This window comes from Sardina pilchardus, chromosome 19 (assembly GCF_963854185.1).
Source record: "Sardina pilchardus chromosome 19, fSarPil1.1, whole genome shotgun sequence".
NCBI classification, from domain to species: domain Eukaryota; kingdom Metazoa; phylum Chordata; class Actinopteri; order Clupeiformes; family Clupeidae; genus Sardina; species Sardina pilchardus.
This window is the reverse complement of record NC_085012.1, coordinates 20,974,140-21,001,937: the sequence shown is the minus strand read 5'-3', so window position 1 is coordinate 21,001,937 and position 27,798 is coordinate 20,974,140. Positions and strand designations below refer to the sequence as shown.

Here is a 27,798-nt window from a genome sequence, read left to right as displayed (position 1 = left end):
ATAAATCACATTTGGTTAGTCATAATCCTAAGTGTGGGGCCGGTGGGCGGGCGGCACATTTGGGTGTGCTTAATGCCCTCTGTCAGTTAAGCTTTGTCGTGTCTTTGTCAAGCGGGGCAGCGTTGTGGAGGATGTAGAAGTCTGTGGCTTCACGAGATGCTGGTGACGAGTGGGCGAGAGAGAGGAGAGGTTACCAGCCGTAAGCCTCCCAGCAACGCGAGCGCGTCTACACAGAGTTACCCCACAGTCCACCGCACTGGCGCGCCTCACTTCCTGCAAACGCACTTCCTGTTCCTGATTCTCACAGACGCAGACCAGTCGGAGTTGTTTTGACAGCTAAATGAGTGTAGCTGCGAGGCTCGAGACACTCTTGCTGGACTTGCACCCCACCGCACCGCAGTGCAGCACAGTTAGCAGTTTCTGTTTGTTTAACATTGGCCCAAAATAGGCCCGCGGTGCAGCACCTAACAGGTCCTTTTCCGTTACTGGGGAATTAAGTTAAGTCTCGGGCTCGAGGCCCGATTGAATTGTAAAACGACTCTCTGACTGACTAAAGACAAATTTAGATGGTGTGCACAGATAATCCCCCCCCCCCGTCTAGGAAGTTGTCCCCGTAGCTGGCTTCTACTAGCCTGCAGGGAGATTTAGCACTGGTGGCCACGGCTTGCCAGCCAAAAACGCAAATGCCTATGATGCCTGTGGGGTGAAGGTGTGGGGTGAAGGTGTGGGGGGGGGGGGGGGGACTTGGTTGTCATCACGTTAAAGGAGAGGAGATGAAACGTTGCCTATTAGCAGCACCACATAGACTTTCAGGTTGCTTGTGGAAGTGACCCATTTATTTTTTTAAATTATTGTATTGTTTTTGGACAAAGGCGTCTGCAAGTAGCATAACCATAACCGTAAGGTTCTACAGGTCCCCTCTATTGGATGCCAAAACTGGTTGTTTATTGAACTATAGGCGAGATGATCATCTGAGCTACTTGCCCCCTCCATTTGTTCATTCAAAGTTGTGGCCATGCAACAGATTGATATGAGTCCAGGCAGTTACCCATCCTTGCTTGACCGTTTTGCTGAACTGTCTGGTTGAGGTTAAGTGCTGATAACGGACCTCTTGTCTTGCAAGGTGTGTGTGTGTGTGTGTGTGTTTAAAATATCTACCAAGCCGGTGCGCTGATGTGCTCTGAAGTGTGTGTGTGTGTGTGTGTGTGTGTGTGTTGAAAATATCTACTAAGTCGATGCACTGATGTGCTCTGGATAGTGTGTTTGAGAGAGAGATTGTTCTAATGCTGGCCAACACGGTGTAGCCGAAGACGTTAATGTTCTGAATGTTGCCGTGGTTGTGAGATGTTGATCACTTCCCGTTTGAAGTGGTGAGCTCGCTGTTCATGCGTGTGATTGAATGCGTGTGTGTCCTGTGTGAATGTGTGTGTTGGTTGAAAATATCTACCAAGTTGGTGCGCTGATTTGTGTGTGTGTGTGTGTGTGTGTGAGCGAGATTGTTCTGATGCTGGCCAACAAGGAGAAGCTGAGGACGTCGATGCTCTGGATGTTCTAAATGTTGCCATGATCGTGAGATGTTGATCACTTCCCGTTTGAAGTGGTGTCCTGTTGCAGCTCGCTAGCTCGCACGTACGTGCGCGCGCACACACTCTTCTCCGCGCCTGCTTTTAGCAGAGTCATGCTAGCCCCCGCCGCTCGACTCTGCTCCGTCGGCCGAGTGACCGACCGACCGACCGACCGTCCGTCCGGCCGCATTCTTCTGCCCCTTCTGCCCCGACTCTTCCCTATTTGCACTGAGCCCATTGTGCCAGATGCTAAATTTGGCTGCCTAGGGGCCAGGCTGACTTCGCAGTCCCTGTTGGTGCTGCCCAGTGGCAGTGCACACCACAGCCGGGTCCTGCTGCATTCCCCCACGCAGGCAGCACGACCGTTACATTTGCCTATCTGCCCGTCTTATCTGCACTGGGAAAAGTGTGTGTGTGTGTGTCTGTGTGTGTGTGTGTGTGTGTGTTATTGCTTTTGCATGTCTGTGTGTTAACATGCATGAGTCTATATGAATGAATGAATGCTTGTGTATGAGTATGTTAGCACAAGTGTGTGTGTGTGTTATTGCTTTTGCATGTCTGTGTATTAACATGCATGAGTCTATATGAATGAATGAATGCTTGTGTATGAGTATGTTGTGCGTGTGTTAGTGTGTGTGTATTATATATGAATGCATGTTGGTGTATGAGTGTACGTGAGCAAAAGTGTGTATGTGTGCGTGTGAGCCCATATGGAAATGCAGTGAGTGATGAGATGTATGTCATTGGGCCTGATGCTCAGGATTATGACGCAGACATGGCTTATTACAGATGTGTGTGCGGCCATGCAGTCTTCGGCCTGTGACAAATTGGCTTTGACTTATGTTGACGTAGCTAGATACACTGCTTGGTCGCCCCAAAGTAAGCTGTGTATTCAGACGGCGTGTAAGGTATTCGTCCAGCAGTACTGAAAATGTTGTGGAAAATATGCACTTATGGGTCCAGACAGGCCTGCACGTCTCTGTGGTCTGCACGAAAGGGATAATCAGTTTGAGACGCAGTTGAGCTCTGTTGAAATGGTCATCCTGACCTCATTTCATTTCAGTTCATTTATTTATTTGTTCTGGCCATAGAGGACATGAGCTCGCTGTGTGTGTGTATATGTGTGTGTGCGTGCGCGCCCTATGAATGGAAATGCACTGACCATTACAGAGGTTTCCATTTGAGCTTGCATTACACCGTCCAGTGCATCAGCATCACGGCCTTCATTACCATAGTGGTCTTGCACAGCCCTGCTACCGATTTATCTACATCATTCTCACTTACAAAATGCTCCAACACACACATACGCACACGCACACAAACACACACACACACACACGCACACATACATACACACACACACACACACTCACTCACTCGCAGGGGTTATTTTAAAAAAGGTGCAAATAACAAGTCTCTTGCGGTAAAGATACATATTGTTTCCACCACCATTTCACGAGCTGACGTCTGCCATTAAGCTAAGTGGTCAGTGTGCTAAAATAGAATAGCTGTCTTTACTGTTAGCCTACCAATTCTACATAACCGTAGGATTGTATGGTAATGGTAGGGTCTGGTAATCATTCAATAAGATGTTCGCCATTGTAGTCTCTATGCATTCATCATGAATTTAATAAGGATTTCTTTCAAATTGGAGGTATTAATCAATTTAAGATTAAAAGACAATGCCACCAAATTCTAGGTTAAAAGAATATTCAGTGTGAATACATAGGCCTTATGGGGGGGGGCCTTTGATATTGTGGAGACTTCTGATGTATGTGATAACATTTTGAAAGTAAAAGTATTTTTTTTATGACCCAGTAACGGTAAAGACCAATAGTAGCTGAATCCTCTGTCAATGATTAAACGTAATGATAACCGCAAATTGCAGTGAATCACCCATTCTTTAAACACTCATATCTTATAGGGAAAGATGCCACTGGTGTGGTGACTGCACTTCATTTAGTAGTCACATTTAATTCTATAACACAAAGTTATCATATGAATTGGGATAATTACATAGTGACGACTATAAAGGCTATTCTGTTTAAGATTGCAGTTCATGTGAATTCAATGATTTCTTTAGAATCGTAACACAGATTCTGACAACACCTGGATAGCTTCAATATCAGCAGCCAGTCATCAGTTATCATCATTGGTGTCTTCACCTTTGCACATCTTTTGGAGAGGGAGGTAGATAGAGACGGCAGTCTTTTTGTTCACATACTTAACACCTATGCAAACCTGCACAGCAACAGTGTCCTCTTCAGAACACGCACACACATATGTATACACACACACACACACACACACACACACACACACACACACACACACCCCCCAAAAGTGCAAAACTGTTAATGCTGTCCTTCTCTGCCTCTGCAGGTTAGTGCTCACCTAGCCCTAGTGCTGCTAACCTGCGCTCACCCCTAGTTATGCTGGTGCTTGGCCAGTGCTACATGTCGTCAAAGAAGACACACACACACACACATATAGTTATTGGCGTCCACCAGTGCTAGGGCCCCACCACTGATAGGTCTGACCAGTGGCTTACTTACTGAGCCTCTGCAGCTGTTTTTGTGCTGCAGGATTATGGTGGCCTTCTGCTGCCTTGCTGTTTTGTATACAACTTGCCAACCTGGATCATTGTTGAGCTGCTGTTTTTGCTGTGCAGTGGAGGTAGTTGAATTTTTATCATGTCCACAACCGGTTTCTCTGGCAGAAACCTCCAAAAACCTCCGAACTCATAGCTCGTACCTCACACTTACCCCGCAGCTTTTGCTGACTTACGAACCACTACTATTCCACAACGCAGTTCACCTAAGGGCTAGACTCTTAACACAAGCACAGAAGTTACGAGAATCTGTCGGTTCTATTCTCATTCGACATCAGGAGTGTCAGTCAAAAGACTGGACGTGACATGGAAATCATGCCGTTATGCTTCTGTGCACAACGGGTCAAAGATTTTGTTTTTGATACTGACCTAGTTAGTGTTCAACCAACGAGGCCACATCAGTTTAACGGATCACTTACTGTACCAAGGCATTGCCCAGTCACTGAATTGAATGGAAGAAACCGTTGTCTGACCACATAAATTATGTCTAGAGGCAGTGTTCGGTGGTTGGTTATGTTGCTTTAGGATCAGTGGTGTCCTTGGCTTCTCAAAGATACAATGTTGCTCAGACTTTGCCAGTTCTCAGAGATATGCTTCACAATTAGACGGTCAGCATTTCAGCAACAGCAACACCACATTGCATTTATGCAGCTCTTTTTGAAGGCGCCCAAAACCGCTTTACAGTGAAGGGGGAAACCTCACTAACCACCACATGTAGTGCTGTTTCTGCTGCAGGAACTTGGAAGAAAGGGTAGATTTTCACATCTTTGTGCATGAGTCAGGTCAGGTCACCTTCAGGGGTGTGTGGAACCAAAGATCCTTAAGGCGGAGCAAGATACTTCGTCGTAGTTCATGTCTATGGGCGCAAAACGGGGATCACTTCCTCTGCATAAAGGGGTGTGTCATGCCCATAGACTTCAATGGAACAGCTCTGCATAAAGGGGGATTTTGACTCCCCTCCCTCTTGCGATTAGGGTTCCAGGAAGTGGCTTCTCATGAAGTATCTTGCTCAGCCCTTAATGATATTTGGTGGAACCCACCTGGTGATGCACGGCAGCCATTATGCTCCCCGCACACCCAGCTTTGAGGCGAAGAGTGACGGGAATATGAGCCAGCCCTCTCCAGTCTCCAGCCAGCTCAGGCTCAAAACCTGGGCTCCAAGCCTGTAGCTCTCGTGCTCCTCGCTCCACACACACACACACACACACACACACACACACACACACACACACACACACACATACACACGCTCACACTCGTGTCGCGATGCACACCCCACTGCACACTCACACTGCAGACCCGGCTCTCACTTCCCTGTTTTAGCAAGCTGACGCTGAACTTATTTTTCTGTCTACTTTTATTGCCACATTCTCAAAGTATTTCCTCCACTGCACTGTATATTCTCCGACATGGTAGAAGTAGCACAAAAGCAGCACAAGTGGTTAGTATACCTGAATGCAGTGTGGTTGTCGGCCACAGCTAGACTATTGACTCACTACCCCTCCCCCAAATATATATAGTTTAAAGGAAGGAAGTGTCTTTTTTTTTTTTCCATCTGATCTAATCTTATATTGTTGTGAAGCAGTATGAATATCCATGGTTTTGTAGCATGTGTTGCACAAACATCATGCTAGCATAATGATACAAGGTGTGTGTGTGTGTCTGTGTGTGTGTCTGTGTGTCGGATAGAAGAAAAGAAACAGGAACGATGGAAGGAAGCCTTTTGGCTTTTGAGGTCTAAATCCACATAGGTGGCTAAAGTGGTGTTGGCTAATGGCTAGCATGTCGGTGCAGCCCCATAGTAAGTAAGGCTGTGCTCGGCGCAGCGCGCTGACAGGCTGACAGTGAGCGGAGTGCTTCTGTGGCAGCCCGTAAAGGGCAGTAGGGCACCAGAGAAACTGAACTGTCATCATTCCAGCACTCCTGGCACAGACTGCCCCTGTGTAACATGAGTTTGCAAAGGGAGAGAGAGAGAGAGCTGTGTGTCTGTGTGTGTGTGTGTGTTTGTGTATGAATGAGAGGGAGAGAGAGAACGCACACACATCTGCTGTCACTGCTGTTTCCTGACAGAGATCCGGTGTAAAGCCAGTTCCGGCGAGTTAAATTTATAAAGTGATGACTGCAAGGAAAGGGCCAACCGAGAATTTCCATCTAATGGTCTGGACTCGCTCTCTGTCTCTCTCTCTCTCTCTCTAGGCTTAATCTCAGCAGTCCATACTGACTGACTGTGAATGTATCCTTACAGTTTAAAAATCACATGCCGCACTAACCCACAATGACCGACCGTGAATGGACCTTGTAAATTTCCGCATCCTTAAATCTTAATCACAACAATATGCTCACCGTCCGGATGGTGAATGGACGAAAGAAACCGCAGTCTCAGCACACCACCATACTAAATAGCTGTATGCAAAGAGCTCAATCGTAACAGGGCTACACAATTATTTTATTTTTTAATTGAAATCACAATTTGCACTAATGCAATAGGCTAATCGCAAAGGCTGTAATTAATCGTGCCACTCATAACTCTGTCCCAGTGGCTAATCTTGTCACATCTGTGATTTCGTAACTTAATCCTCCTTGTGTGAAGCTTAGCTCACCTAACAGGAGTGCTGTGCTTCTCATGCGAAATTTGAAATATTTAACCCGAAAATGAAATCACAATCACAATATCTGCCGAAATAAGATATTTTCCCAGAATCGAGCAGCCTTAAATCACAGCACATATCCGTTCTTAGTGAGTATGAACGGACTGGTAGACAGAAATCTGATGCCCATAGGTTACGTGTGTGTGTGTGTGTGTGCGCGTGTGTGTGCGTGTGTGTGCGTGTGTGTGCGTGTGTGTGCGTGTGTGTGCGTGTGTGTGCGCGTGCGTGCGCGTACGTGCATGTGTGCGTGTGTGCGCGTGTGCGCACGCGCGCGCGCGTGCGTGTGTGTGTGTGTGTGTCAGCGTCAGAGTAAGCTGTGCGTAAGCTAGGTTCAGGCTGCTTGAGCCCCCTCAGATCCTGGGGCTGACTCTGCTCCCGTGGCGCTTAAACGCAGCGCACATCCATGCTGATATCCTGGGTGAGCGTGTGTTTGTGTTTGCGTCCATGCAACGCACGTCAGCTAGGTTCAGGCCGCTCGAGCTGCCTCAGACCCTGGGCCTGGAAGGCAGGAAGTGCTGAGGATGCTGGGTCAGCCCACACACCACCCGCCTGGGGCCGCAGCACACTAGGCGGAGGACTGGAGCCGCTAGCCGGACTGGGGATGCTGAGTCATGCATGTGGGGTCCCCCACAACCTCAGGGAGTGGTCGCGATAAGGGGGGAGAGGGACACGGAGGGAGGGATGGAGTGAGTGAATGGAGGGGAAAAAGAGAAGAGGAGAGAGAGAGGAGCAGTCGAAAGAAAGAAAGAGGGAGGGGTGAGTGAGAAAGGGAGACAGAAGTAGTGAAAGAGATAGAGGGAGTGGGAGAAAGAGGATATTCCCTTACTGACTGGTGTGTGGGAGGACTTGGTCAAAGGTGAGGGTGATCTGAGGAGACAGAGAGAGACAGAGACAGAGAGAGAGAGAGAGAGAGACAGACAGACAGACAGACAGACAGAGAGAGAGACAGACAGACAGAGAGAGAGACAGACAGACAGAGAGAGAGACAGACAGACAGAGAGAGAGAGAGACAGACAGATAGAGAGAGAGACAGACGGAGATATGCACAAGTTCATAGCTGGTGGGTGGGAAGGTGCTGTCGGCCAGAGATGCTTGTTGGAAGCGGACGGTGGGGTGTGGTGTGGTGTGGTGTTGGGGCCGGGGCCGGCAGATGATACTGGACACAGAGTTGTTGTGATTCCTCTGAAGTGCACTGGGCACTGTGCTAGAGTTGAGTAACAGGGGAGCTACACCAGGCCAGGCGCGCAACTGAAGCATTCGGTTCACGACGCGTACAGTATGCTGCAGCAGTTAATAATCACTGTAGTCAATAGAAGTAGCTACACCAGACGCGACAGTGGGGCATATGTTCTAAGAAAAATAGACCAATCTTCTAAAAATGGATTGTACGCGTCACGGACGGAATGCTTCAGTAACGCGCCTGGTGTACTGTAGCTCCCCTGCAAGTGTCAGTGGAGGACATGAACATGCCACTAGAATAGTTCTAGGATGAGACCGATCTATAGCCTAGATCTAGCCTTTATGTATTGGATGGTGTGTGGTATATAGATAGCTGTATGTGTTTTATGGTGCATCGATATAGATATCTGTATGTGTTGGATGGTGTGTTGATATAGATATCTATATGTATTTTATGGTGCATATATCTATATCTGTATGTGTTGGATGGTGTGTTGATATAGATATCTATGTGTTTCATGGTGCATCAATATAGATATCTGTATGTGTTGGATGGTGTGTTGATATAGATATCTATGTGTTTTATGGTGCATCTATATATATCTGTATGTGTTGGATGGTGTATTGTGTTGATATAGATACCTATGTGTTTTATGGTACATAGATATAGATATCTGTATGCGTTGGATGGTGTACTGTGTTGATATAGATATCTGTGTGTTTTATGGTGCATAGATATGGATATGTGTTGGATGATGTGGTGGAGCATCAGCAGCAGTCCATGGGCTACAGATAGAATGACTCCTATTTCTTTCTCTTTCTCTTTCTATCTGTATCTCTCAAATTCAAACCCAGTGCTTTATTAGCTTGACTGTTTTAGTACAGTGTTGCCAAAGCTAGTGTTACAAAAAACACAGTCATATCACAAAAGAAAGAAAACCTCTTTCTCTCTCTGTCTGTCTCTGTCTGTCTGTCTGTCTGTCTGTATGGCCTTTTTCTTTCTCCCTCTTTTCTTGACTGTATATATGTGACCATTTAAAGCGAAATCAGTCGCTTTGCGCACAACGTTATTTTGAGAAAATCAACAATAACAAACTTCCGGGTTAAAATGTTGAATTTCACGTTTTCGCATAATTCGACAGTATACAGTCTACAGTTTCATATCGTGAACGCATTTCACAGAAAAACATAAGTTTTGACTGTTAAACCCGGCGAAGATTCAACACATTTGCTGTCATTCCCGTTGTCCATGCGCCGCTTAAAAAGGTGATTTCTCCCCTTCTGGCATATCGTGACAGGAGAACCATGTCAACTTTGGATGCGGTTATCCTAGTGATAGTTTGTGTAATACCCTCGATATACATATCGTTGGAAAGCTTAGTTTATGGCCGTTCACGTGAGTACAATAACTTAATTTAGTAAATTTTACCGAAACGACTGGTTTCGCTTTGCAGAGTCACATATGTATGTCTCTGTGTTGCTGCCTGAGCTTGGCTTTATATTCTCTGCAAACAGGAAACAGGAAGGGAATAGCCAGCTGTTGGGCAAAGGTCATGGGTGGGGGGTTGGGGGAGGCACACGAGTGCTCTGCTTGTTGTCACAGCAACAACAAGAAGAGGCTCGTCATCCAAAGGAATGGGGTGTGGGGGGGCGGTTGTATAGAAAGGGTCCACGTGTGTGTATATGTTTGATAAAAGGAAGCCCCACGTATGTGCACACACGCACACACACCCCCCATTGTACACACACCCTGTCAGCTTGAATGCAGTGGGGTTAACCAAACAGAAGTGGACAGCGTCCCGCTCCCTCTCTGCAGTTGCACACCAACTTGTTTTTCTTCGTCCACGACGGGGCCGGGGCCCAAGGTGACGCCCCCTCACGAGAAAAAGGAGAACTCGCAGGGGTGTGTGTGTGTGTGTGTGTGTGTGTGTGTCCATCCGTCCAAGCAGCTGAAGAGTGAGTCCATTGAGTCGAGGTGCAGCTGGACGGCTACCCCAACCCCCTCCTTTTTACCAACACTATACACACACACACACACACACACCCCTCCTGTACGGCACAAAGGCACAGAGAGAAAAGAGACAGGCAAAGACATCAGGCTTATTGACAGAGAGGGAGAGGGAGAGAGACGGAGGGAGAGAATAAGTCGTAGGGAATTCCAGACAGTGTAAGAATTGGTATTAGTCAATGGGAGAGGCAGAGAGAATGAGAGAGAGAGATATTAGTGAATTGAAGAAGCAGAGAGAATGAGAGAGAGAGATTAGTGAATTGAAGAAGCAGAGAGAATGAGAGCGAGAGAGAGATTGGTGAATTGGAGAGGCAGACGGAATGAGAGGGAGATTTTAGTGAATTGGAGAGGCAGAGAGTGCCGGCGACAGTGAGATTTGACAGTGGAGGACAGAATGAATAATGAAGACGATGTGGTATTATGGAGTAAGAGTGAGCCGATCAGATCTAGTCAAAAAAGATTGAGGGAATGAAGCAGTAATCCAGATTTAGCAGTAATGAGTGAAGGTGGGAGATTTTGGTTGAGTGAATGAGCGAGAAAATGAACTAGTGAGGGACTAGGATTTTGTAGTAGGGAGAGAGAGAGAGAGAGAGAGAGAGAGAGAGAGAGAGAGAGAGAACGAGTGAGGGAGAGGGCTGGGCCCAGGGGCTCATTCATAGTCTGCTCATTGCATCAACTCGCAGGCTAAACAAACACACACACACACACACACACACCAGCCGATCTGTTCAGGGATGATGTTTACTCAGGGGCCGTAAACACACCAAATACCGTGTGTGTGTGTGTGTGTGTGTGTGTGTGTATGTGTCTGTGTGTTAAGGTAAAAACATACACAGTGTGTGGTGGTCAGGAGAGGATCCAAGCATTTCTGCTGCCGCAGCTCTTATGCTGGAGCTGTGCCTACACACAGACGCACACACACACTCGCGCACTCTCACACTCAGACAGAGGGCCTTTTGTGACGATCACCAGTTCCTCTTCGCCTGCTCAAAGATGGCATGAAAACGTGTGCACGCACGCGCGCACACACACACACACACACACACACACACACACACACACACACACACACACACACACACACACACACACACACACACACACACACACACACACACACACACACACACACAATCACAGTGTGTGTGTGTGTGTGTGTGTGTGTGAGTGTGTGAGTGTGTGTGTGTGTGTGTGTGTGTGTGAGTGTGTGAGTGTGTGAGTGTGTGAGTGTGTGAGTGTGTGAGTGTGTGAGTGTGTGAGTGTGTGAGTGTGTGAGTGTGTGAGTGTGTGAGTGTGAGAGATGAACCTATCAGAAGGCACATGTTCTGATGGCCACAGCTGTGAACCATTGAAGGCTTGTTGCCTCCACGCACACACAGTAGAGACACACTGGACACACACACACACACACACACACACACTGGATACACGCAGTCATGTTGTCCCATACAAATGGCCTTCTCGTCACACCCGCAACCCCACACTAGTGCATTTTCCCTGCTCTGCTCATCCAGTAGACTCCCCTCCACATCAGCCGATCATGGATGAGCATAGCCGAGAAAATGCACCGATCCGGAGTGATTCGTGTGTGGGTGGGTGGGATACACTGACTCGGGAGTGTGTGGGCGGCACGCACGCTCATTTCCCACACCAATAAATGAGTATAGAGGAGAAGCATCAATGGAGTAGAATGTTGAAAAAAGCCTTTCATGGAAATGCATAGAAAAGGCACTTGTTGCGGTAATGGCATAGCATTATTTGATCTAAAGCAGAAGCTGGCCTTCTTATCGAACAGTGTTTTGACCACTGTGACGAGGAGGGCCCACCCATAGCTGTGTAGGCGTAATGGCGCTCGGCGGCTTCGGCCAACGTGTTAACTATCGCTCTCGGCGAGAGCACTCTGGACGTTGGAGAGATCCTTCTGGGAAGGATGACGAAGGCGTGTTTTTCTGAGAAACGTTCGGCTCGAAAAAAGTGAGAGGCGAGAACAGGCATCCGTTGGCTTGTTGACTTGAGTGTGTAAGCGCAAAGTTGGAGATTGTGTGTGTGTATGACCTGTGGCCTGTGTGTGATCACTGGATTGTGTGTGTGTGTATGGCCTGTGGCCTATTTGAATGATGGTATCAATCTCACAAGTGTGAATCAGCTCGATCAGAAACAGATCAGTATTTAATAAGCCTCCTGGGAAGATCTCTCTCTCTCTCCCTCTCTCTCTCTCTCTCTCTCTCTCTCTCTCTCTCTCTCTCTCTCTCTCTCTCTCTCTCTCTCTCTCTCTCTCTCTCCCCCTCCCTGTCTCATTTACTCCTTATATTTCTCTTTGCCTGTTTCCATTAACTCTGAAAATGTGCAACAAAAAAACGAGAAACGGAAACAGATGAATTTAGAAAAGAAACTTGAAAATGCTTACAAGGTGTTTTTTTTCAGACGTGTCAATAACACTATTTCGCAAAAATGAAATGGAAAAACATTTTACTCATTCAAGTGAGTCACATAAACGTGGCACGTTTGGCATTGTCTAATGATCATTTTTGTAGTGTGTTTGGAGCGTACTTGCACCAATGTCTTCACCTCAAAGAATAATAAAAGGCAAGTATTTATTATAATTGTGGACAATGGTTAAACGTGGTCGTTGCCTGTTGGTAGGTGAAGTTGAAGATAAACTGCCAAAATGTATCAGAATTTTGGAGATCCTTAGTCACATTTATCTGTAAAGACTATCGCGAGAAGATTCAGTCATTTAATCGCATTGCATTATGAAAAATGTAATCGCATTGTATCATGCCATATTTAATCGCATTGCACACATCAACCATTTCCAATTGTGTTTTTTTTTGTTGTTTTTCTTCGATTGTGTGACATGAAAATATTGGTTAAGTTTTGCGCAGCGCTGTAATGGCAACCCAGCTTCTCTCCCTCGGTCTCTCTGTGTCTCTGTGTCCCTCTGTCATGTGGTGAAGTGGGGTAGGCAGCTGCAGTCCTGAGCTGTGTGCCGCTGCTCTGTCCTGCGCTGCGCTGCTCTGTCCTGCGCGCGCTCGCTCACTCGCGCTCTTGCACAATCCCCCACTGTGCTGCCCAGTAAATCATGGCTTTCTTTCCCACTTCCTCCCCCTGCTGCTCACTACGCTGCAGCTCCAAAACTGCTTCTGTCTTTCTCTCTCTCTCTCTCTCCAACTCTCACTCCTTCTCATTCTCTCTCCCTCTCTCTCTCTCTCTCCCTCTCTCCCCCTCTCTCTCACTCTCTCTCTCTCTGTGACTGGCGTGCCAGGGGGCTGTGGAATCAGAAGTATGCAGCAGGCATGTCCAGTCTCCAGTCTCTATTTCCACCCCAGCTACTGCCCTACGGGCTCTGCTAGCTAACTCTCTCTCTCTCTCTCCCTCTCTCTATCTCTCTCTCTAGGTCTCTCTATGTCTCTCTCTCTCTCGCTCTCTCTCTCTCTCTCATTCCCTCTTTTTCTCTATCCTCCTCTTCTTCCTCCTCTTCTCTCTCCCGTGCTTGCTCTCTACTTCTCATCTCTCCCACAACTCTCCCTTTTCTTCATCCTCATCTAGGAGGGAAGAATGTAGCTCGCTGCACCCATCAACGTTGTGGTTACACACACACTGTTATAACCCTGTCATTATTTTCCTGATAGTCTGGCTCTGTGGAGCAAAAATCTCCGGATCGCTCTTTTAAACCGTCTACATCAGCGCTGGCTGTTTCCTAGCGCTGTTGTGTTTCTGGTGTTTTGTTGAAATTCTAAAGAAATGAAAGGAGTAAAGGTGTAATAAAACTTGGAGCAGGTGGACTCTCTCTCTCTGCTTCTCTCTCTCTGTGTTTCTCTCTCTCTCTCTGTCTCTTCATCTCTCTTTCTCTCACTTGCTCTCTCTCTCTCTCTGCTTCTCTCTCTCTGTGTCTCTCTCTCTCTCTGTCTCTTCATCTCTCTTTCTCTCTTTCTCTCACTTGCTCGCTCTCTCTCTCTCTCTCTCTCTCTCTCTCTCTCTGTGTGTGAGTCCTTATTAGGGCTGTGTGTGTGCGGTTTCTGTGTCCCTTGACCATGTGCGTTATTAACGTGCACTTCCTCTCTCTGACCTCCACAGGCGGAACCTGACCAAGCTGTCGCTGATCTTCAGTCACATGCTGGCCGAGCTCAAGGCCATCTTTCCCAACGGCCTCTTCCAGGGCGACAACTTCCGCATCACCAAGGCCGACGCCGCCGAGTTCTGGAGGAGGTCCTTCGGAGACAAGTGAGTTTCAGATCGCATGATCTCACCACACACACACACACACGATTGGTTTTGGAGAACCAGTTTATGGGGATTGGTTAAAGCTCTATGAAAAAGGGGCCAATTCCTGAGTGGTAGACCCAGGGGAGTTCAATTTGGGGCACAACTCTAAACTAGGCTGAGTCCAAATCAGTAGTGTGTGTGTGTGTGTGTGTGTGTGTGTGTGTGTGTGTGTGTGTGTGTGTGTGTGTGTGTGTGTGTGTGTGTGTGTGTGTGTGTGTGTGTGTGTGTGTGTGTGTGTGTGTGTGTGTGTGTGTGTGTGTGTGTGTGTGTGTGTGTGTGTGTGTGTGTGTGTGTGTGTGTGTGTGTGTGTGTGTGTGTGTGTGTGTGTGTGTGTGTGTGTGTGTGTGTGTTAGACTAGATGCTCTAGCTTTACTGCTTATCCACTGCTATGTCCTAAATGTGAAAGACCCATCTTGAAAGTGTGTTATCTGAACACTGCTCCATGAATGTGCTGTAGTACATGAGAGTAAGAGTCTAGCGTGTCCGTACTGGATATAAATCGTGACCGTGTCATACCAGCTCAGGTCACTTCTGCCCTATTTAGAATTATTGCAGCGCAGACATAATAAACTTCTACAAGTAAAAAATGCACAAATACAAGTGTTCCGCTTGTAAGTCTGTTTATGTGTGTGCCCTTATATCCTTGTGTGTGTGTGTGTGTGTGTGTAGGACCATCGTGCCATGGAAGGGTTTCCGGCAGGCCCTTCACGAGTTCCACCCCATCAGTTCAGGCCTGGAGGCCATGGCCCTCAAGTCCACCATCGACCTCACGTGCAACGACTACATCTCCGTCTTCGAGTTCGACATCTTCACCAGGCTCTTCCAGGTGAGCACCCCCTCACCGTGCCCTTATCATCGTCACAATATACTGAAGAGGCCAGTACTTCATATCATAAAAAGTCCCACTCTCACCGTATCACACAGAAAATGGTGCCTGCGATTCTTACAATCAATTGTAATTATAGTCCGTATTTTACTTGGAAATAATTCCAAAAGGAGCAAGATACAATTACGAATGTTTTTCCGTGTTTTTACACGAAGGTCAGCTCTTGCACCTCTCTGTATTTAAAATCCCCCCTCAAGGCATTATTTTTTATTGAAGTTCAAGATCATAGTAATTGCTAGTGAATATTTATAGCCCTTCCAAGCCGTTCCAGTCCTCCTTTCGGTCAGTGAAGTATTCCTCCTCTAAAAGGCCTTGCACAGGGCTTCACAAGGCTATTTAAAGGAGGCCGAATGGGAGCCTGAGGCTACCTTGCTGTCCGCCAGTCAGATCGTCACGTGGCAGAAACGAAATTGGGTTTTTCGAGGGGCCGAGTGGTCTCTTCCTCTTGTTCCTGTCTCCCGTCTGTCGTCGGTTGGGTATGAAACAGGGGCGTGGCAGGCTCTGGAGCAGAGGCCTTTGATGTGGCCCCGCGCTGAAACCCCGCTCGCTTCCCGGCAGATACCAGCGGCCGTAGTTTTCAGTCCCGTCTACTTCCTGTCTTCCTGTTTCAGAACTCGGGGTCTTTTTTTTTTATTATTATTATTATATATTTTTTTCTTTTTTCTCTCTCTTCCCGCTAGCTGGCTGTTAGAGAAGCTGGTGTGTCAGTTCCACGCTGTTCTCTGCAGCTGATTAAAAAGACTCGGCTCGCCGCCATCTGACAGGTCATTTCCTCCTGCTGCTATTTCAAGTCTCCGGGACCAAATCTGCCCCACGCTGAGCGGATTCATTTTATTTCTCGTGCCAGCCTGCATACCTGATGCGCTGTCCGCTTTTTTATTTATTTATTTATGTTTTAAGCTTTTGTGTTGAACCTTACTTTGGAGGATCAACTTTAGTTCATCTTTATTATGTGGACTTCAGTGATGCTGAGACAGAAACTCTGCTCTTGAATCATTAGCAGGGCTGCTTGTGCAAAATTCACATTGTCCACTTTTGTAAAACCCCCGACACACACACACACTCAGTCTCACATGCCTCTATCTTGGACAGCAGAAGTCACACTAAAGGGATGCACAATTGGCAGCATGGGTCGGCATCATTAGCCTGAGAGCTTGACGCAGTCATTACAGCAGGTGCTCGTTTTGACTTTCCTGCCAAGAGAGGCTAATACTAGCATTACTTGTCTTTAACGACCCTCTCTCTGCCACACACACACACACACACACACACACACACACACACACACACACACACACACACACACTCTCGGTCACTCACTCACTCACTCACTCACTCACTTTCTCTCTTCCTCTTTCTCTCTCTCTCTGTCTTCCTTGCACTCTCTTTCTCTCTCTCTCTCTCTCTCTCTCTCTCAATCGCTCTCTTTCGCACACACACATGCACACACACACAAATACAATCATAGCCCAACTGTGCTGTAACGGAAGGAGCAACGCTCCAGTATGTGAAAAGAGATGAGTGCGTCTTGGCCTGTTCTTGTTGTGTGTGTGTGTGTGTGTTTGTCAACTTGTGCTTTGATGTTGACGTGCACTTGATGCATTGCGACGCAGAGAAGCGCAACTGCCAACATCAACAGTCTCCCGGCGAGCGTGCGTGCGTGCGTGAGAGAGCAGTGGCATAGGCATTGGCATTGGCAGCTCGGGCAGAGCCCACGTGAATGCTGGCATGGTGTGTGCAGACATGGAGACCAGTGAGTGATGCCCAGCAGCTCTCCGTGCCAATCAATTCAATGAGCTTTTTCAGCATGACCATGCAGGGGGGAAATGAAAAATAGTGTTGCCGCCAAAGTAAACACAATATAGATTTAAAAAAGATTGAAAAAAAATATAATAGTATGTTTACCTTTAGCATAAGCAGGCAGGCAGACAGACAGGCACACACATGCATTATTTTGATTTGTCATGAAATAAATTAACCATTGGTTGTATACATGTACAGAAATAAATAAAGTATAAAATTAGCATGTTTCCCCCAGCGATTGAGAGAGCAGCTTTTAGTGTAGAAAGATGAGCTTGGTCTGGCTTGGGATTTGGATGGGGACGACAGGAGGAGGAGCTTTTTGGGGAGAACGGCTTGAAATAGCTCCAGTGTTTACACTAGGGTTTGCAAGCACACACACACACACACACACACACACTTTGATAAAGACTCGTGCTCACTGTGGGGGTCAAATCTTCATGAGAGTGACCCGACTGGCAGATGACCAGCAGAAAGCTAGCTGGTCACAGAAGACACACATACACATGAACATGAACATGAACACACACACACACACTTCTACACATACCATAATTTTCTGCCTATCACCCGTGGTTTATACATTGATTTTGCACGACTTCTTCAGCTGTGAGATTTCTGCATAGAGGCAGGCTAAACACAGGTATGCATTTATTTTCTTAGATTTCCTTTCTGAAATCAGCACGATCTTTCTTAATTTGCATAATGCTGACTTGCGGTTTATACCCAATGAGGCCATTATACGGGAAATGACTTCCTTCATCGTATAGACCTCCCTCCCCATGTTTCCATGATCTTATCGGGAACTTTAATTTAAGACCCACTCTTAGTACACAGAGGGTATTTCGGCATGCCGTTATGCACAGAGCTCTTGCAACCATCTCCTTTATATATCAGTTTATCTGAATGATGGGGCGTTGAGGGCCTGTCACAGAACTACAGCATGTATTCTGAGTACTCGTAGGAGCGTGGCCGATAGTGATTCTGGCTCGTCACAGATATACAGGAGATGGAGAAACCGCTAGAGAGAATAGATTGTGGGCTTGAAGATGTCTGAAGCTCATAGCGTTGCAGATGAAGGCAGGGAATGGAAACTATAAACTTGTCTGAAGTGTTGAAAGAGCAGTGCTTAATCGTGTGTGTGTGTGTGTGTGTGTGTGTGTGTGTGTGTGTGTGTGTGTGTGTGTGTGTGTGTGTGTGTGTGTGTGTGTGTGTGTGTGTGTGTGTGTGTGTGTGTGTGTGTGTGTGTGTGTGTGTGTGTGTGTGTGTGTGTGTGTGTGTGTGTGTGTGTGTGTGTGTGTGTGTGTGTGTGTGTGTGTGTGTGTGTGTGTGTGTGTGTGTGTGTGTGTGTGTGTGTGTGTGTGTGTGTGTGTGTGTGTGTGTGTGTGTGTACATGCTTTCACTGCTTTCGCGAAGTTTAGCGACAGAGGTGACTCCACTTCTGGCGATGCGTGACTTCTCCTTTACTGAGTGACGCGTGTGACTGTGTGTGAGAGGCAAGGGAGAGGTTGGGTTTTTTTTTTCTCCGCCCGGGGATTTCACCGCTCTAATAACAAGGCCGGGTTCACAGTGTGGTTCAGACAGACACAGCCACGTGAGAAAGTCGTTTTACTTACTCGATTAATTAAATAGATATTTAGTCACAACACATCTGAGTATTGTGAAAAAAGGTGATCGGTGTTTGCCTTGCTAACCTCAAATTATTGTTTTGTCCACGCCCTATACAGTAGATATTCAGTGTGCTGACAGTCAAGAAAATATTCAGATTGAAGAAGCTGAAATCAGAGTATTTAGTGACCAAATCGTTTTTTAATTCCAGTGAGTACATTATCTGTAATTTATGGAAGAGTCTTCATTGTGATTGAGGAGAGGGGATCTGTTTAGAGTTGCTATTTTGGCTACTTTATAGTACAGGGGCCTCGATTCAGAGACTCTCGAAGTCTGAAATCCTATCTTATCTCAATTTAGGATGGCATTTTTTAGTATTACAGAAGCATGTTTCCTAAATTTAAGAGTTTGTTTTTGGTTGTTTTATCCTACACTTGTAGTGAATCAAATTTGACATGCTCTCAAGCTACCATGAAAGTCAGCAGTGACCCCTGATGACCGTGTTTTTGTTGATTCACTTGTCGTCTGGACGATGAAGTTGCCTTTGCTAAACTTCAAAGAAAATGGGAAGAAGCTGCACTATTCTTTCTTCTTTTTTTTGTTTTTTTTTCTTTCGAAATGGAGGAAGTGGAAGCGGTTTTGACATTTAGTGTATAAAGCACATTGTGTGCATTCTCAAGGTCGTAAAACAAAACGGATTACATAGAAGGAAGATGACCTCGTTGTGCCATTTTCTTTCGACCGCAGCTGACACCAGCTCATTGACACAAAATGTCTTTTTTTCTCGTTATTTCACGTGCACTATGGTGCCCTTTTTTAATCACATGAAGGTGACCCAACTGGCCAACAACCAGCAGAAGCCTAACAGGTCACAGGACACACACACACACACACACACACACACACACACACACACACACACGAATACTCACTCACTCACGCATTCGTGCCATTTTTGTCCCATTTTGATTAAACAGGATACCACACATGAGGGTGACCTAACTGGCCAACAACCAGGGGAAGCCTAGCAGGTCACAGTGATGCGTGCACACACACACACACACACACACACACACACACACACACACACACACACACACACACACACACACACACACACAATGATAGCCCAACTGTGCTATAACGGAAGGAGCAACGCTCAGGTTGTGCTTTTTTGTCTCACTCTGATCATACAGGGTGGCACGCTTGCTCCGTGCTGCTGTCCGCCCCCTCTGTGTCCCGTTGTCCACTCCAGCTCGTCCCTGAGGCCCAGTGGTGCTCGCTCGGACTGCTCCTCTCCGACTGCTTTGTGGCGTGTAGCCTATCCCATAGATATATATATATATATGTCTATGGCCTATCCCCTTTAGTGTACGATCCATCACTGTGATTTGTCCCCCCACATCAACTGCCCCGTGTCCTCGCCTCGTCCTCTCAAGACTTTATAGCTCCTTCATCACTTTGTGTGTGTGTGTGTGGGTGTGGGTGTGGTGGGGGTGGGGGTGGGGGGGTGAAGGTGGCAACAGAATTGTCTTTGAGGTAATTAGCTGGTGCGGTAATACACCGGTGGGCTTTTCAGCTCCTCTGACAGGTGAGAGGAGAATACAGATACGGATACGGATAGGAGACTTTATTGATCCCCGCAGGGCAATTCAGTTTCTACAGTCCACCATGCACATACACATGCATGTCAATCACACACAGCTTAACACACATAAAGGGGAGGAGACAACATGTCCTTGATCTTTTATCTCTCTTTCTCTCTCTCTCTCTCTCAATTCAATTCAATTCAATTCAATTTAAAGGAGCTTTATTGGCATGACTCAAATAAGCAGTGTAGTCAGAGCTGACATATGACAAAAACAAACAGATACGATATCTGTTTGGGGTGGAGTGAAAACAAATGAAACTTATAATAACTATTTTTAAAATAGGTAAATGAAGTTTCTCATTGTCTGTGTGTGTTCACCCTGCAGCCGTGGTCATCCCTACTGCGGAACTGGAACAGCCTGGCGGTGACCCATCCGGGATACATGGCCTTCCTGACCTATGACGAGGTCAAGGCTCGCCTCCAGAAGTTCATCCACAAGCCTGGCAGGTAGGAGAGAGGACTTGCACACTGTACCACCCACACAGTTCATGTCCTGTTATACCTCACTCTAACAATGCATTCGAGGCTAGCTCACTCAAGATACATACAGTAGTCACAAAACACGTCAGGGATATTCGGCTTTCGGGTGAAATTTCAGGATGTGAATGATGCATCAATTGCATACTTAGAATACATCTAATTCATGTTAATATATTCAAAATGCATTGTACAGTACATTAGCTAGCATCAAACCCAGAATACAGAAACTGCATGTTAGCATCATGCTAATTAATTGACAACACATGTTGAGTACTACATAATGCGATGCTTACCAAAACGCCCAGTCACATGTATTTAAAACAGAGGTCCATGGCAACAGCACTGATTCTCGTATGCACTTACAGTATGTGCTGGGGCATATTGCTATCTGAACCACAGTTTTTCTCATGAAGGTTATCATAACATCACTCGGTGTCTGCACTTTTCAGTGTGTGACCTGTATTTATTTAGCGTGTTTGTTTATTCAGTCTTGAGCAACTGCTTCCTGAACACGCACAAATCCCCCTCAATAACCTGACCCTTGAGCTTGTCTTTGCCAAATCTAATGCCTCCTTATCAACTGTTGGAATGTTTCTCTCTCACTCAAACACACACGCACACACACACACGCTCTCAATTTTCTCACTCTCACAACCAATTTCTGTCTCAATCACACATGTACACGTTTAACACTTGCACAGCTTTCTCTCTCTCTCTCTCTCTCACTCTCACTTTTCCCTTGTGCACCCTCTTTATCACACTTGTTATCGTCTTTTTCTGCTTTCGCTCTTTTTTTCCCCCTGTCATTGTTCTCCGTATTCAAGCAGCTCTTTTTGCTCTCTCTCTCTCTCTCAATGTTAATCAGCTCAATCAATCCACCTCTTGGGAAAATATCTCTTTCTTTCTTTTTTTTTCTTTCTTTATTTTCCTTCCCCTCACTCTCTCTCTATACCATTGCCTTCATGGTGAATTGCAAAGGCACAACACACACACACACACACACACACACACACACACACACACACACACACACTGCTGCTATTTAGCAGTGCACGTGGTGGCGTGCCCCTAAGTCTGTCTCAGGACGGGCTGGTACCGCCCCTCAATGGAGTGATTGTGGAACCGCGCTGATGTCACTTCCATGACGAACTACTCTTGAGCTCGCTACTAAGGAGACAGAAAGACAGACAGAGGGACAGACAGAGAGACAGACAGACAGACAGACAGAGAGACAGACAGATATACTTCCTAATGTCTCAGGTCTTGTCGTGAGTGTTAAATGGTCTGATGTGTCCTTATTTGGATATATGCAAAGTAGCATGCAGCTTGAGAGGAAGCTTCTTTGGGAAGTTAAATTGGGCTCTGCTGTTCTATATCAGGCTCTGCACCATGTTTGTTTGTGCATGCAAATAAGTGTGCGTGTGTGTGTGTTTCTCTCTCTCTCTCTCAAAATGGGAGGGGGACTCTTTAATGTATCATGACTTCCTACAGAAAATAATGAAATTAATCTCCAGAGGTGTGGACTCGAGTCATGTGACTTGGACTCGAGTCAGACTCGAGTCATGAATTTGATGACTTTAGACTCGACTTGACAAAATATAAAAAGACTTGCAACTCGACTTGGACTTTAACATCAATGACTCGGACTTTCACTTGGACTTGCGCCTATTGACTTGTAAAGACTTGCTACTTCCCATAAAAAAAAACGAAAGACAAAAAGATAAAATGTAGACACGGGCTGATCTATCTATGTGTGTGCGCCTGTGCGTGTGCGCGTATTCGGCACAAAATCCAATCAAATCACTTACTGTAGATTGTTTTGATTCGACAGCGGCCAACCACGCGGAACAAGCTAGACAACACGCAGGGCCAGACAACGAACGTGAATGCCCAAGCAAAATGATACCTAAGATTATTTCGTTACTTCGTTTGCCTACAAAAATCACATGGAGACCAACAAGAAACGAATGACTGTGTAGAACTTGTTAAATTCCTCCCAGCTTCATCCTAGCCTGCTTTTGACATTATGCCTGGTAGGCTACTATGAAACCAAACTGGTAGCCTACCCTACTGATTCTGTTGTCTAATTGATGGATTTAACCACGATTAGGATTAGGCTTTTAAAAGGTGAAACATTTTCACCTCAAACGTGCGCTGTATCATTTTTGAAACGTGCGCTGCGTCTTTTTGTGTAGCCTACATTCACATTAAATCCATTCCACTAACATTATCAGGAGGAGAATAGGCTACCATAACGTTTTATTTTGAGCACTGGTTGTTACTCATTGGATACGTATCAAACTCCATGTCATGGTAGAGTAAGTTAAGCACCCACCCAATTAAACATGACCAAGGAAAAAGTGAACGGGACAACAATGCCATGCCACGGTAACCTACCTAAATCATAGAACTTAACATTGCAAGATATTTTCTATGACATCAGAAATATTTTCTTTACCTTGTCAGTTTTTTGAACATTCATTTTATTTAATGAAAACATATATCCTTGAACTATGCCTGACTATTTTTCTAACCGAATGAAACCTAATTACGTTCACATACTTCTTAAAGTGACAGGCACTCAATTAGACCTACACACCACCCTGTAATATCATTAAAGACAAGTGTAATCAATATGACGTATTCAAATTACTGAATATTTTTAGCTATACGTAATTATGCAGATCCTAAAATACTATAAATTGTCAACAAAATATGTCAAGTTTATGAATTCAAAATATGAAATAGACACAAGACACACCATTTTCTGTGTGTGTGGACTGGAGGTTTCAGCAGAGACTAGGATTGCCACTGCTGTGAGTTATCTGTACCCCCCTTATGGCAATACAGTTTTGCCTACATTTTTGTAATGTAATAAACATGGTCACACGTTATAAAACTATTTCAGCTTGTGTAGGCCTATCAGTGGTTTCTTAGCAAATTGAACACATATTTTAACACATAGGGCCTATATTTCATTGAGAATGTGAGAGATACCATTTGACATTTCTGCTAGACAGATTTGCATCTCAATCTCTCCAGCACACATAAATTCAATTGACAAAATACCTGTTTCACTCGATTTTTAAAAAGACTCGAAAGGACTCGAAAGTCAGACCGTAGGACTTGGGACTTGACTTGAGACTTGTTGGCCTTTGACTTGGACTTGACTCGGGACTTGCCTGTCTTGACTCGGGACTTGACTCGGGACTTGAGGGCAATGAATTGAGACTAACTTGTGACTTGCCAAACAATGACTTTGTCCCACCTCTGTTAATCTCTCTCTCACTGTAATACGGGGAAAACTGCTAAATGGGAGGGGGGACTGTAATGTGTCGTGACTTCTTACAGGAAATAATTAAATGATTTTCTCTCTCTTTGTCTCTCTCTCTCTCTCTTTGTCTCTCTCTCTCTCCCTCCGTCTCTCTCTGTGTGTCTGCCTGTGTGTGTGATCTGCAGCTACATCTTTCGTCTGAGCTGCACGCGGCTGGGCCAGTGGGCCATTGGCTACGTCACGGCGGACGGGAACATCCTGCAGACCATCCCCCACAACAAGCCCCTCTTCCAGGCCCTCATCGACGGCTTCCGGGAAGGCTTGTGAGTCCCAAACATCACCCAGCAACCACACTCACACACACTTGTGCATAAACACTGCTCTACAAATCAATACAAGTGGTAGACAAAAAGGAGAAAATGGGACATTCAGGACTGTTTTATTTTAACTTCCAGGCCTGATATTGACACTGTATTTGAGGCATGAATCAAATTTAGTAACTAAATCTATTTCATTTCTTAAAAAAATATAAACATCCTGTTCACGTAATTTGCTCCCAAGAGTGATTTGAAAAGGGATAACTGAAGACAAAATGGAGTTCTGTGGCCGTGATCTCAGCCATAATCAGGCTTTCTTCGGAATCCTCCCTGAACTTGACCTTTGCCCCCCCTCAGAGAGCGTGTGCCTGCGGATGCGTCATTTCCTCCGCGCGCTCCCCAGTCGGGCCGGATCGTGTTCCACGTCTGGTCGGGGTTTTTTGTTTTCGTAAGGCCCAGCAGAGTAACGCGCCGTGTAATTTTCCCTGTGGCTTTTCCCCGCAAGACGTGGAAGACGGCCTCTTTTCCTGACCTTCTTGTTTATCTTTGTTTCGGGCTGTACCGAACCGCCCGTCACCGTTAATGACGAGTTAGGGTTCGCCGTGACGGATGTCTCCGCATCGGGGTGTATTATCAAGTACCATCATCGACCACCAGGAATTGCTTTGACTGTAACTTTAGCAGGGAGGAGGAAGTCTCCTCTTGTCTGGCTGTTTGTTTAGATGGTAAAACCCCCAGAGCACAGCAGAGCTCCTCGGTGGCCAAAGTCCTCCTCCTCCGCAGCTCCAGTCAGACTTCGCCCACCACATTTCCTCACCCTTCTCTCTGACCCGTGGACTGGCATGGCATGGCTCGCTGCCCAGTTCAACTGAAAAGTGTCGCCAAAGTAGAACATTACACACTTAAACTGTAATATGGGGAAAACTGCTAAATGGAAAGGGGGGACTCTTTAATGTGTCAAGCCTTCTTACAGGAAATAATGACTCTCTCTGACTCTGAGAATAATGAATTATTCTCTCTCTCTCTCTCTCTCTCTCTCTCTCTCTCTCTCTCTCTCTCTCTCTCTCTCTCTCTCTCTCTCTTTCTCTCTGTCTCTCTGTCTCTCTGTCTGTCCTCTGTTTCAGTTACTTGTTCCCTGACGGTCGCACTCAGAATCCAGATCTGACGGGTCTGTGTGAACCGTCTCCACAGGACCATATCAAAGTTACACAGGTTTGTGCGTGTGCGTGTGTGTGTGTGTTAAGCCACTGCCCTCTGGCCTCCTCTCTCTAACGCCACTTTGCAGTTAGTTGCAGACTTCTGGAAATGTCAGCGTTTGATCTTTTGTGCTTGTCTGATGTTGAGCTTATTGTGAGGGTATCTTATCCATTGCTGCAGAGATTAAGTTTTATATCTGTGGGTGTAATTGCCACGGTTTCAAATTTTCCCTTTTTTGTGTCTGTCTTCCTCTCCTTTCTCTCTCTCTCTCTCTCTCTCTCTCTCTCTCTCTCTCTCTCTCTCTCTCTCTCTCTCTCTCTCTCTCTCTCTCTCTCTCTCTATCTCTATCTCTCTCTATTTTTCTGTTCCCTCCATCAGGAGCAGTACGAGTTGTATTGTGAGATGGGCTCAACCTTCCAGCTGTGTAAGATCTGTGCCGAAAACGACAAAGATGTGAAGATCGAGCCCTGTGGACACCTCATGTGCACGTCCTGCCTTACAGCCTGGCAGGTAGGCCACACACACACACACACACACACACACACACACTCTCTCACTCAGTTAAGATCACACACTAATGCACATCCTGTCACTCACTCACACCTGTGTACATACATTCATGCTCAAAGACCTTCTGTGCACACACACTTCCTCCTCTCACTCTCCTCTGTGTGTGTGTGTGTGTGTGTGTGTGTCCCTCTGTAGGAGTCAGAGGGCCAGGGCTGTCCTTTCTGTCGGTGTGAGATTAAGGGCACAGAGCCGATCGTTGTCGACCCCTTTGACCCCAAAGACAACAGCGGCTGCTCCTATGGAGGGGGCCGGGGCATTTTCGGCGCCGAGGGCGCTCCGTCTCCTAGCTACGACGACGACGACGACGACCGTCTGGAGGACCCGCACCTCATGATGAGCAAACTGGCCTGCTCCAAGGTGAGCCCCGTCATCTGGGTCACATGACCAGGGGAGAAAGCTCACAGACTTGAGCCTTCCTTACACTCACAGACTTGTCTTTAAAAAATCTTCTCCAAATCTTTGCCTACAGTCTCAGACCCTCTCACATCATAGACAAGTCATAAGACAAGTCATAGAGTTTTAAGTCTCAAACTAGTCACAGACTGTGATTTTGCGAAGACTTGCGATATCAAAGCATGTTTGATATTGTCAAAGCGGCAAAAGTAGAAAAAGACTGACTTAAAACCGCTAAGATTGGCACCTTACACTAAACGATCTAGTTGAGCGCCGCAATTCCAGTACAACTCCCATGATTTCTGTCGGACTTTGGAAATGTAGTCGCCGACTGTGAAAACAGATGAAAATCGTACATGGTAAGGCGGCCTTAAGTCGGTCTGCGTTCGTCTCCCTCTGTGTTTTAGTTTTCTCCTGTTCCCACTCTCTCCCCGTCTCTTTGCTCGTCTCTCTGATGCGGAGCTGTTACCCCCTCATCCTTTCCACTTTGTTTTGTCTTGTTTTGTAAGACAGGCGTGCAGAAGAGTTGGGCCCGGAGTATTCTAGAAGCGTTCTCACGGAGCACTCTCTTTTTATTCCCCTCAGTGGAGGAGGAGGCACTCGTCTGCCTCTCTGCAGCACTTCTGATCTCCATCTAAACGTTCTTTATGCCACTCTCTTTTCTCTCTCACCCTCTCTCTCTTTCTCTCTCTTTCTCTTTCTGGCATCGAGTGTAGATTTCTCAGTATCATCTTTTGTGGCTTTGTCTTTCTCACGTACTCAGTCTTCATCATCTCCATTCCTTTCATCTCGATCTCCTCTTTCTGTTTCTCTTGTCTGTGTCACTCTTTCCTCCCCTGCCCCTTTCTCTCTCTCTCTCTCTGTCTCTCTCTCTCTCGCTCTCACACACACACTCTCTGTCTTCAGAAGTAGTTATTTTCCCTTATCACTGGTTCCTTTTTGGTGTGTCTTTCATCTCTGCTTCAAAGTGCACCTGTGTTAACCTGCATCATTTCTATATCACTCTGTGTGTGTGTGTGTGTGGAGCTGGAGTCAGCCTCTGGAGTAACTTATGAATATATGAATGCACGGAGGCTTCCGCTCTGATGCACTTGTCTCTCCATGCACTCCAGGAGATGCAGCCTCTACCAGACTCTGTGTGTGTGTGGTGTGTGCGTGCACACCCATGTGTTCCTATGGAGACTATATGTCCTATTTTTCTTTGTTCTATATCAATTTGTGTGTGATATATGTGTCTCTGTGCTCACACGTGTGTGTGTGTGTGTGTGTGTGTTCTCAGGTGGAGCGCCCCCCCTCTCCTCTCTCCATGGCCCCGTCCCTGCCTCCGGTGCCTCCGCGGTTAGAC

General features: G+C 46.3%; 1 protein-coding gene across 2 annotated transcripts in view; it reads left to right on the top strand.

Annotated features, from left to right (window-relative positions):
- cbl (Cbl proto-oncogene, E3 ubiquitin protein ligase) overlaps positions 1-27,798 on the top strand; it is a 42,981-nt gene that overhangs the window by 7,327 nt on the left and 7,856 nt on the right. For both annotated transcript variants that reach the window (XM_062521782.1, XM_062521783.1), the window contains exons 3-10: positions 14,089-14,235; positions 14,947-15,103; positions 20,548-20,669; positions 24,162-24,299; positions 25,418-25,505; positions 25,869-26,000; positions 26,196-26,417; positions 27,733-27,798. The exon at positions 27,733-27,798 is cut by the window's right edge and continues 60 nt beyond it. In XM_062521782.1, the coding sequence (XP_062377766.1) occupies positions 14,089-14,235; positions 14,947-15,103; positions 20,548-20,669; positions 24,162-24,299; positions 25,418-25,505; positions 25,869-26,000; positions 26,196-26,417; positions 27,733-27,798 (1,072 nt within the window). The remainder of the gene's footprint in view (positions 1-14,088; positions 14,236-14,946; positions 15,104-20,547; positions 20,670-24,161; positions 24,300-25,417; positions 25,506-25,868; positions 26,001-26,195; positions 26,418-27,732) is intronic.